This window comes from Propithecus coquereli, unplaced genomic scaffold, assembly GCF_000956105.1.
Source record: "Propithecus coquereli isolate 6110/MARCELLA unplaced genomic scaffold, Pcoq_1.0 Scaffold178, whole genome shotgun sequence".
NCBI lineage: Eukaryota > Metazoa > Chordata > Mammalia > Primates > Indriidae > Propithecus > Propithecus coquereli.
In genome coordinates, this window is record NW_012142523.1 from 5,133,297 (window position 1) to 5,145,344 (window position 12,048).

A 12,048-nucleotide genomic window follows, 5' to 3' on the forward strand; every position below is an offset into this window, starting at 1 on the left:
AAAAAAAAAAAAAAAAAGAATAATCATCTGTTGTGTGCCAGGCAGTGAAAACGCAAAGTGATGAGAATGTGTAAGCTAGCAGTTTGGTATACTGATGTTAGACTGTCTAGGCTTAAACATCAGCTGGGGCATGTCTTGGCTCTGAGTTTTGGGTAAGTTACACAAACTTTCTGTGTATTAATTTTTTCTTTGCTAAACTGAGGGTAATAATAGTACCTATTCAGTGGGTGAGTGTGACAACTAAACCAGATGATGTGTAAAAAGCAGAGCCTGATACATCATCAGTGCTCAACGAATGGTCGCTAATACTCTTAGTGTGACAAGTCTAACTAGACACAGGACACAAGCATAAAATGGAAAAAACATCCACCATAAACAGAGATGCTAACTGGCAGGTGCACAGTAGCTTGCTGAGAATGACTACGGGCACGGGGGTGGTGGCTGGGCCTGCAGGAAGAAGAGGGGTGTGGAGACACCTCAGAAATAGAGATGAGCAGGCACAAGCCATGTTTTGGGTTGAATGTGTAAACTGGTTTGGTTAGAGGGTTTGCTGGATGACCTCTTTGAGTTTCTGTGACCGAGGGAGGTGTGTATAGCAACGGAGAAAGAAAATTTGGAGAGAGAAGCGGGAATATATATTAACATATATATATATGTGAAGGACTCTCTGTGAGCCTAATTTTAAAAAGGTCAACTGTGGCATGGTAGATCTGGAATGTACAAATTTAGGTCACGTGTGTGTTGTGTTTGGCCTTGGCTGGACATGACTGTTGGGGCCATCTGCCTGCCCAGTCCCTCTGCTGGCCCTCAACTGAAGGTGTGGCCCTCCTGTGCCCTTTCCCTCCCACTCCACACTTTCTTCTCCCAGGTGATCTCATCCACTTCCACACTCCAGTGCTCCCCTCTGTGCTGATAGCTCCCAGACCTCCAGCTCCCACTTAGCCCCCTTCCCTGGGCATCTGACCTGTCTATCCCGTTGCCTGTTAGACATGCCCACCTGTAGGTTCCAGAGGATGCAACTCCAGTTCATCCTGCTCACACAGGGCTCATCTTTCTCTTGCCCAAACTGCTTCTCCTCTGGAGTTCCCAATCTCAGTGAATGACACCACCAGGCCACCAAGGTAGCAATCTGAGTCCCCCTCCCATCACGTGCCTGCATCTATTCAGTCACCAAGCCTCAATCTCACGATCATGCCTTGTGTCTGGCCCTTCTTCTCTACCCCAACCATTGCTCCCCACCGCAGACCTTCATCATTTCCTGCCTGGCCCACTGCAGAAGCCTCCTGATTGGTTGCTCTGCCTTCCCACCTGCCTGCTTTTAATTCATCCTGTCATTATACGGCTAAAGACACTCTTCTAAACTCATATCTGGTCATGTCCCTGTCCTGCTTAAAATCTTTCATTGGCTTTCTGCCACCTGCCAGATAATGCCCACCTGGACCTTGTTCCTCTTTGCAGCCCTGTTCTAGCCACACTCAATTGCTTAACCAAACTCCCCACCCCCACCAAGCAGTTACACACCACATGCCTTTACTGAAATGGCATCTTCTGCCTAGGGTGTCTTCTTAACCCCTTCCCTTGCTTTCTCTTGGGCCTGGTAAAAACCTATTTTATTAAATAAAAGATACCAGCTCTTCTATGAAGATTTTCCTGATCCTTACGTGGAACTGACCACTCTCTCCTTTGTGTCTTTTTACATTCTTCTATCTCAGAACCAAACATTTGTGAGGCACTTACTGCTTTTTTTCCCTTCTCTCTTTCTCTCTTTTTTTTGGGGGGGGGGGATAAGGTCTGTGCTAGAGTGCAGTGGCATCATCATAGCTCACTGCAACCTCCAACTCCTGGACTCAAGTGATCCTCCTGTTTCAGCCTCCCGAGTAGCTGGGACTACAGGTGTGTGCCACCATGCCTGCCTAATATTTTAATTTTTTTGTAGAGACAGGGGTCTTGCTATGTTGCTCAGGCTGGTCTCAAACTCCTGGCCTCAAATGATCCTCCTGTCTTGGCCTCCCTAAGTGCTATGATTACAGGTGTGAACGACTGCACCTGGCCTCTTTTTTCCTCTTCTCTAATGAGTTCCTTGAGGGCAGGAACCACGTGTCCATGGAAAGAGGAAGCGCAGGTCACTGAGCTATGGTGAGGTGTCTCCACGACCACGCATCTTCCCTAGGATGATATCAGGACTGTGGAGGCCAAGAAGAGGGGAGCCAGGGATCTAACTGCTCAGTGAATACGGGCGAGTGACTTGGCAGTCAGTTCAGCAGTGAGTAATGGATACAGGGCTTTGGATGGTGTTATGGTTGATGGTGTGACCTTACAAGAGTGGGCAGAGTTTGCAAGAGTGTGAGAATAATGATCTGAGAGTGAGGGGGAAGCCGGCAGAACACTGACCCTGCTTCTCACATCCTGCGCGCAGCTGAGGGGGAATGACCAGCCTCTGCCAAATGGCCAGCAGACTTCAAATACCATCTCTATGCTGGATGCTGATGATTCCTGCCTGGATCTCTCCTCTGAGCTCTGGATTTGTGTATTTGACATTGCTACTTGGATGTCTTGTAGGCAAATCAAACAGAACTATTAATTTTTCTACCCTAGGATACTTCCTTCAGTCCTTCCCCATCTCAGTAAATGACACCATCAGTTGCTCAGGCCAAAAATTTAGTAACTGCTCTTCATTCTTCTTTCCCTCATCCCCACGTTCAATCTCTTAGTCTTATCAGTCTTGCCCCAAAGGTATATCCCAAATGTGAATACTTCTCACTAACTCCACTGCTGGCACCTAATCCAAGCATTCCCATTTTTTGCCTAGATTTTTTTTCTTTTGTTTTTTTTTATTAGTAGATTTAAAGAAAGGGAGTCCCCTGGTCTGTTCCATCCAAACACCGTTGAAGCAAGAGACAGATCCACGGGACCACTGAATGCACTGCCTTGCCTAGATTTCTATAATACTTTCCCAACTGCTGTCCTACCTCTACCCTTGCCCCAAATAGTTCACCTTCTGGAGCATAAATCACATCATGTTACCTCTCACCTTAAAATGCTCAGTATCATCTGTTTACTCTTGGAATAAATTGCTTCCTAGGGCCTAAAGCTAAGTCAACTGGCAGGGTCCAGTTTATTTATGACTGGCATCTGTTCTGATTGGTCAGTGCCCATGCTACACAGGTTGTTACATTTTGCACATCACTCCTGCCTAGGAGATGTGCTCTACTCACATTGGCTTTTTCTTTGCCCAAGGAACGCATCGTGCTTTTTCCCAGCTAAGGGGCTCTGACCTCACTGTCCCTTCAGCTTAGATGCTCTTCCCTCAGATCTCTGTTAGTTGCATTCTCAACTAAATGTCTCTCCTCAGAAAGGCTGTCCTTGACTCTAGCGCTGTCATCTAAAGATGTGCTGTCCAATACAGTAGCTACTAGTTAAGTGTGGCTATTTAAATTTAAATTAAATAAAATGAAAAACTTAATTTCTCAGCCAGCCACATATTTGAAGTGCTCAAGAGCCACATGTGGCTAGTGGTTACCATGTGGGACAGCACAGATATAGAACATTTCCATCATCACAGAAAGTTCTCTTGCTGGTCTGATGCAACATCCCATCCCAGTTGCCCTCTATAACTTTACCTTACACAGGTATTACCATCTTCCCGAAAGTTATCAGTACGAGAACATAACTGACTTGTCTCTTCCTACTAGCATAGAACCACTTCAAGGCAGAGACTCTGTCTTGGTCATTTATGTATCTCAAACACTTAAACGGTGCCTGGCATACAGTCAGCACTCAATAAACATTTGCCATACTGACTTGTTTTCCAAGGTAGAGCAGCTAATGGAGTGGAGGGGTGAGGAACACTCTATGAAGAGGCGAAGATAGAATGATGTTTTCCCACAGTGGAAACAATGGAAAGAACAGGAGGAATGTCCATGATGGAAGGATGCACGAATGACAATGGGAGTATGGGAGAGGGTGGGTGGCCTGAGGAGCCTGGCCTTTAGGAGGCAACTCTGGAGGAGTTCTAGAGGGCTGAAGGGGTCGGGAATGTAGATGGCTGTAAGTAAGCGTTCAGGACTTCGAATGGAATTAGTCTCAGTGTAGATTCTGTTAGGCCCCGGCACACAGGTCAGAGCCTTGGCCACATTAAGACAATTTCACATTGTTTCGTGATATCACAGAGAGCTTGGATATTGTTTGAGCAGTTTTGTATTTGCTTTGGTTAAACAATGAGCACGGGGTTATTAGAGCAGAGCTGGTTTTTTTTTGATTTAGTTGGTTTTGCTAACAAATTTTTTTTTTTTTTTTTTTTTGAGACAGAGTCTCACTGTGTTTCCTGGGCTAGAGTACCGTGGCGTCATCTTAGCTCACAGCAACTTCAAACCCCTGGGCTCGAGCGATCCTCCTGCCTCAGCCTCCCGAGTAGCTGGGACTACAGTCATGCGCTACCATGCCCGGCTAGTTTTTTCTATATATTTTTTTAGTTGTCCAATTAATTTCTTTCTATTTTTAGTAGAGACGGGGTCTTGCTCTTGCTCTTGCTCAGGCTGGTTTTGAACTCCTGAGCTCAAATAATCTGCCCGCCTCAGCCTCCCAGAGAGCTAGGATTACAGGCGTGAGCCACTGCGCCCGGCCCAAATTTTTTTTTTAAATTAGGCAACACTTTATTCCATAAAATAGAATAAGTGTTGCCATTTTTGCTAACAAATCTAAAAACTATTAAGACTATTTTGAAAACAGAGGAAATCTGTATAGGCAATCACAAATTGCAGCTGAGCAGAAATACCATTAAAGACCAGACTTGGAAAACCAGCCCCGATGTTACAGATCAGTGGCAGAATATTGTCAAGATATGTGTTTCTAGTTCTCTTGGTAAACATTCTGTTGTTTCATAGCCTGCTCATTTAGCAATTAAAGCTTAATGTATTTTGTGGTTTAGTACACTTCAATGATTTTGTTATAAACTTATTCTTAGGAAAGGCTTTTCATTATAATGAATTTTATCTTGTCAGAATTGAGAAACCAATATGGCTATTTGTATTACTACAGTCCATAAAATAATGCCCGAATGTGTACAGTCTTGAAAACAGTATGATGGAGAATTTTCAAAATTTCAAAACTGATATTTGAAATTTGTACTTAAACTTTATTTATTTATTTATTTATTTTAGTTCCCCCTTGCTGCTATAACATCATATATTTTTATTTTAATTCATGGCTATTAGATACCCTAAATTATATTGATATTACTATCACTCTATCCATAGCAAATAAAATAATTCATGAGAGTTAAAAATAAAATTGGGGCTGGCTGTGGTGGCTCACGCCTGTAATCCTAGCACTCTGGGAGGCCAATGTGGGAGGATTGCTTGAGCTCAGGAATTTGAGACTAGCCTGAGCAAGAGCAAGACCCTGTCTCTACCCAAAATAAGAAAAATTAGTTGGTCATGGTATAGTCCCAGCTACTCGGGAGGCTGAGGCAGGAGGATCGCTTGAGCCCAGGAGTTCGGGGTTGCAGTGAGCTATGAATGATGATGCCACTGCACTCTAGCCTGGGTGACAGAAAGAGCCTCTGTCTCTAAAAAATAAAAAAAATAAAAAAAAAAAAAGGAAATTCAGGGCAGCAGCACTTGAATTTGAATTGTGGAGACTAATTTAGTCAGAGCTATTAAGTTGTAGGCTTGTGGGCACCGGTGAACATCCTTTGGAGAGTTTCAGCAAGGTGGTGGAGATGTGGGCCCGGAAGGCAGGGGTGGGCAAGGCTAGAGTAGAGGTTAGACTCAGGAGTCATAGGCAAGGGAGTTGGTAGCCAAACGGGAGAAGAGAGACCCCTAAAGAGCAGGAGGTGTGTGGAAACAGGAGGAAGATTTGGAAACAGGTGGAGGGAGAGGAAGGAGTGAAAGGCATTGAGACGGAACAGGTAAGGGAAGGCCAGGATGGAATGGAGCCATCAAAGTCCAGGAAAGGTGAGAGTGACAGTGTCAGATACTGGCGAGGTCAAGGAGGATAAGGCATTATAAAAGGTTTTAGAATTGAGATCAGGCTGGTGACTTGAGAGCATGTTTCTTCTGGAGAAGCAAGGGAAGGAACCACATTTCAAAGAAACTCATCAGGTAACTGGGAAAGAATGGTGGCATCATGGTCTTCCTTGGTCCATTTAAAAACGGCTGAGGCCAGGCACAGTGGCTCACACCTGTAATCCTAGCACTTTGGGAGGCTGAGGTGGGAGGATCGCTTGAGGCTAGGAGTTTGAGACCAGCCTGGGTAACATAGCAAGACCCTGTCTCTACAAAAAATTTAAAAAAAAATTAGTTGGGCATGGTGGCACATGCCTGTAGTCCCAGATACTCAGGAGGCTGAGGTGGGAGGATCACTTGAGCCCAGGAGTTCAAGTTATAGTGAGCTATGGTCACACCACTGCACTCCAGCCTGGGTGACAGAGTGAGATCTCATCTCTAAAAAATAAAAAATAAAAATAAAAAGTAAAAAAAAAAAATTTAAAAACTGCAAAGATTTATTATCAGAGTGTTTATCATCAAAGAATGAAACCCCGTGGGCATCACTAACTGGGCAAAATCTCTGCCCTCGTCTGCCCTGATGGCTGGTACCCTGTTCCCCTAGCACAGCAGGTGCAGGGGGTTCCTGAGGCTGCCCATTCACTTACTCGGATGTGCAGGTCTTGGAAGAAGATGAGGAGTGTCTGCCGGATCAGCCCGAACTCCCCAGCAGAGAGACCGCCGTATGTCTGCCAAAGGCAAAGCAGAAATACTTCACTTTCAGAAGTGAGATGAGTAGTGCGGACAGGAAGTGGGAGGCGGGTGCTCAGGGATGGGAACCAGGTAGGCAAGGAGAGGACTCGGCTGCTAGGGCAGGAGGGCCACAGGGGAGCCAGCACGGCTCCCTCACTGGGGACAAACCCTGTTATGCCACACCTGCACAGGTGTACACCTCATCTCTCCCATTCTCCACAGACCTGGACAGGTTACTCTCCAAGATTTAGCAGAACATCTGCAACCAACTCACTTTCAGAATAGTGAGGAGAAAATAGCTTTTCCAGTTTTGAAGGCAACAGTTGGAGGGTGTAAGATGATAGTGCCTATTATAATACCAAAATGGATACTTGTAGATTTATATAATCTTCTGGGAGAATGGCAGGCCTTGATATTCCTCATCCTGTTCTCTTTGCCATAGAATCTGCCTGTTCTTAACAAAGGGATGAGGACAAGTATTGGGGCTGAGAGGGGATAAACCGATGATACTCTTACTTCTGTCAGCTGCCGGAAAGTCTCATCTACTTGGTGCAGGATGGTTGGGGAGTCTTGGATGAATCCCTTGATGGCATCTAAATGGTTGAAAGTGACCAGCAGTACATCCTTGGGACGGGGACACAGCAATATTTGATATTTGAAAGCCATTGTCATCAGGTCATAGAGCTGCCAACACACACACAAACAAGATAAACAGGATTATAAAAGCAGACATAAGAATCTCCAAGTCAAGCATTTACTGAAAACCAACTGTGGGCTTACCACACAGCTCAGGTGACTTTATCAGTTATCACCCAAACCAAGATGCTTTTGAGAGTAAAAGGGGTAATATTAATAATTAAACCAGGGCAAGAGGAGTTAACTGGGACATTCCTGGGCAAACTAGGATTTCTGGTCACCTTACGTGTATTGCTGATGGGACACATATGACGCAATATTGGCAGCTGTGGCATCTGGAACCAGGCACTGAACTTGGAGAAGGAAAACCCAGATTCAAGTACCCCTTTGCTGCTGACTTACTGCAAGACCCTGGCCAAGTTTCTTAACCTCTCTGGACCTGAGTTTTCTCATTTCTAAAAAACACTCTCGATGTTGCAGAGCTGCTGAGAGGGGTAAATGAGATGGTACGTGTGAAAGTGGCAAGGATGAAGTTCCACGACTGTATAAGAACAATTCTAAATGATGAATGATGCTTACTACGACATCAACAAGCTTAGCGACATGTGTGTGTATGACCACCCATGAAGGATCAGAGGGGAGAAACCGGCGAGGACCAACGTGGTCGAGACAGACTTTACGGCAGGAGTGGTTTGATATGGACTGCAAGGCAGTCACAGCGTTCAAACTGGCGGAGGGGAGAGGCAAGGCATTCTGAAGAGGGAAACAGCAAGGGTGAGGGCCTGGGAGGCAGCAGTGGGGATGTTATTTTCCTGGGAGAAAGAGGAGAACTGCCTGAGGACAGTTTGTGTGGGAAATAAAGATGGGTAAGTGTGGCAAAGTTAGACTATTAAAGGTTTTAGGAAGACAGGCAAAATAATGTAGACCAGATGTGGTAGGAATTAGGGGGCTACTGAAGTGCTCTGCGCTGACGTGATAATCTAAAAGTGGTGACTAAATGAGATTAGTCCATCTGGCAATGATGAGATGTGAGAGAAGGGAAAGACTGGAGTTAAGATTAGTCCCTGGCTCCTAGTAGGTTTGTAATAAATATCTACTGATTGTATGAGAGAAAGAAGTATTGCTGGAGTAATCCAGACTTAAGGCCTGGAGTAAAGATGGTGAGAATGGAAAAGGTGGGGGCAGGAAGACCACGTGGTATTCAGAAGGAAAAGCTGTCAGTCCATGGTAACTGCCTGCCTAGACTCGGGATGAAGGTAAGGGTGGTCCAGAAGGACTACAGCATTTTCAGCCTAGGGCCTGGGAGAAGGATGATGCCACTGATGGAGGCAAGGAAGTCTGGGGGATATGGGACAGGAGGTGCCAGGAGAGAAGATGGACAGTCTAGTTACAGACATGTCTGGGGCAGGATTGAAAATATAAACTACAGCTGGGCATGGTGGCTCACTCCTGTAAATCCCAGCTACTTGGGAGGCTGAGGTGGGAGGATTGCTTGAGCCCAGGAGTTTGAAACCAGCCTGGGCAACATAGTGAGACTCTGTTGCTAAAAAAAAAAAAAAAAAAAAAAAAAAAAAAAAAAAAAAAAAGGATAAAATAAGATGTAAACTACTACTATCTGAGAGTTGTGCCAAGCATATTGATACACATTACATCATTTGATTCCATTTAATCTTTACAAGAATTCTATGAGGTAGGTCTTATCCTAGTATAAAAATAAGGAAAACTTGCCTAATTTTACATAGTTGGCAAGTGGCAGAGTAAGATTTGAACTCAGGACTATCAGATTTTAAGGCGCTTGTTAGAATCTTCTACATGACCCCATTTCTCCAACATGCAGCTAAACGTTTCAACTTAGAGAGTGGTATACAATGGGAATAGCCAGTTGCGTGTGTGTGTGTGTGTGTGTGTGTGTGTATGGGGGAAGGGGTGTATAATACTAGGGATATAAATTTAAGACTCTCTGTCATCATTATTAAACATTAAGTGCCTGTTGTGTATAGGAAACCATGCTAGAAATAAAGGATAAAAACAGGTATAAGATGAAGAAATGAAAGTTCAGAGTTATTTAATAAACTGGGTCTCACAACTAGTAATTGGTAGAGCTAAGACTTGAACTCAGGTTATTTGATTCCAACTTCTGTGTCCTTTCTCTATGGAAACCTAAACTTTCTTAAAGGCAGAGAGAGGCTGGGCGTGGTGGCTTATGCCTGTAATCCTAGCTCTTTGAGGGGCTAAGGTGAGAAGATCACCTGAGGCCAGGAGTTTGAGAGTGGCCTGAGCAAAACAAGACCCTGTCTCTACAAAAAATAGAAAAATTAGCTGGGCGTGGTGGTGCACACCTGTAGTCCTAGTTACTCAGTAGGCTGAGGCAGGAGGATCCCTTGAGCCCAGGAGTTTGAGGTTGCAGTGAGCTATGATGACATCACTGCACTCTAGCCTGGGCAACAGAGCAAGACTCTGTCTATGAAAACAAAAACAAAAACAAAACAAAACAAAGGCACAGAGAGAAGAGCAAGTAGAGCAGAAAAGGTAATTAATACATACTTAACATCTACTATGTGCCAGGCCTAGAAATGTTTCTCACTTAATCCTTTCAATAATGGATGAAGTAACTATTATTATTCTCATTTTATAGATGAGAAGATGGAGGCTTAGAGAGGTAAAGTAACTTTCCAAAGGTAAGTGGTAGGAGGTAAGAGGGTACAGTTAAAGGCAGTCTGTCTCCCTGGGGTCAAATGAGATGACCTATGCAATGGTGACTTGCAAGAAACAGGCACAATGTAAATACTAGTAGTAGTTGTTGAGTTTTAGAGTTGGGAAGGATCTCAGAAGTCATCCACACCAGCCCCTCGGTTGTTTGTGTCATTCCACCTGCCCAGGGAGAGTGCTGGTTTTCATGCCCATATTTATAAACCCTAGGAACACACACCTTAACCCAATTCAGGCACTCAACCCTAAAAAATAATTCTGTCTCTAGGTACCCATAATAAGTGAGCATTGATTTTGCACACCTGTCACCCCCCTGATTTTTAAAAATTCACATAAAGGAGGAACTTGAAAAGGAATTATTATTATTATTATTATTATTTTTATTATTATTTTTTTTTTTGAGACAGAGTCTCACTGTGTTTCCTGGGCTAGAGTACCGTGGCGTCATCTTAGCTCACAGCAACTTCAAACCCCTGGGCTCGAGCGATCCTCCTGCCTCAGCCTCCCGAGTAGCTGGGACTACAGTCATGCGCTACCATGCCCAGCTAATTTTTTCTATATATATATTTTTAGTTGTCCAGATCATTTCTTTCTATTTTTTAGTAGAGGCGGGGTCTCGCTCTTGCTCAGGCTGTCTCAAACTCCTGACCTTGAGCGATCCACCCGCCTCGGCCTCCCAGAGTGCTAGGATTACAGGCATGAGCCACTGCGCCTGGCCCACAGTAAACGTTTAACAGATGAAGAAATGAGGCCTGGAGAACTGGGTGATTTGCCTCAGGTCCCTCTGCTAAGTGGCAAAGCCAGGATTAGAAGCCGAGGGGCTCAGCAGTGCTGCCTTCTCCGTGGTGGCCCAGTACTGGTTTCCTGGCACCCTGAACACAGCTCTGATAATCACTGTTGAGAATTTACCTTATGACTCCAGGAACTTCAGTTCCCCAGGGAACAGGCCCAGACACTGGCAACACAAAGCGGCCATTAGAATTCTGAACTCTCTCCTTTAGAAATATGGACACCTAGAAAAAAATACACTTATTGTCATTTTTCTTGGTATGTTTTCATAGACATAAACATTCTGAGGATGGAAAGTGTGTAATGGTTTGAGAATCTTACCTAGTAAGTTTATAACTCACCATAACTAACACCTGCAGAGTTATAGTGTTTTTACAAACATAACTACTTTTGAGCTGAACAGCAAACCTTCCAGGTGAGTCCCATGTCCCTCATTTTGAAGATGAGGAAACTGAAATTGAGAGTGAAGTGACTTGTCCAAAGAGAACAATCCTGGCAGGGACAGGATTCCAAACCAAGGTTGACTCCAAATTCCACACCCATTCCTTGGTTCCCTGCTGACTTTCCATGCAGCTGTGAGCCTTGAGTTGTAAGAACCTCATTATCGCCATTTTATAGATGAGACATCACCGGCTCAGAGGTTAAGACACTTCCTCAAGATCAGCCAGCTGGGAAGGGCAGAAGACTCAAACCCTTGTGTTTCTGCCTCTGGAGCCTAAGCTCTTACCCACATGCTAGGCTGGAGAGAAGGGTGCAGCTCGGGCAGGTGGACCATGTTGGCACTTGAGTTTGAAGGTCTTTTATGTGACTGAAAACATATTATGCTTATTTCTACTCCCTGGTTTGTATACTGTGTGTTGAAGTTTTGGTCATTCACAGACTAATTCCCATTAAGACTGCAGCAGTTAATCAGTTTGACTGGGTCTTATCTTCCTCACCTATAAAATGAGAGATAAACTTCAAGGTCCCTTCAACTCTAAAATTCTACATGTTTATATTAGTAATATCATCAAGAATAATCATCTGGGCTGGGCGCGGTGGCTCACGCCTGTAATCCTAGCACTCTGGGAAGTCAAGGTGGGTGGATTGCTTGAGCTCAGGAGTTCGAGACCAGCCTGAGCAAGAGCAAGACCCCGTCTCTACTAAAAATAGAAAGAAATTGGCTGGACAATTAAAA

The 12,048-nt window shown here is 44.5% G+C and overlaps 1 protein-coding gene across 1 annotated transcript in view; it reads right to left on the bottom strand.

Moving 5' to 3' along the window:
• The window catches only part of OSCP1 (organic solute carrier partner 1), a 30,582-nt gene that overhangs the window by 6,327 nt on the left and 12,207 nt on the right, over window positions 1-12,048 (bottom strand). Inside the window, exons 3-4 of the mRNA XM_012642217.1 lie at window positions 7,254-7,421; window positions 6,597-6,733 (exon numbers count right to left, since the gene is read on the bottom strand). Coding sequence (XP_012497671.1) covers window positions 6,597-6,733; window positions 7,254-7,421 — 305 coding nt within the window. The remainder of the gene's footprint in view (window positions 1-6,596; window positions 6,734-7,253; window positions 7,422-12,048) is intronic.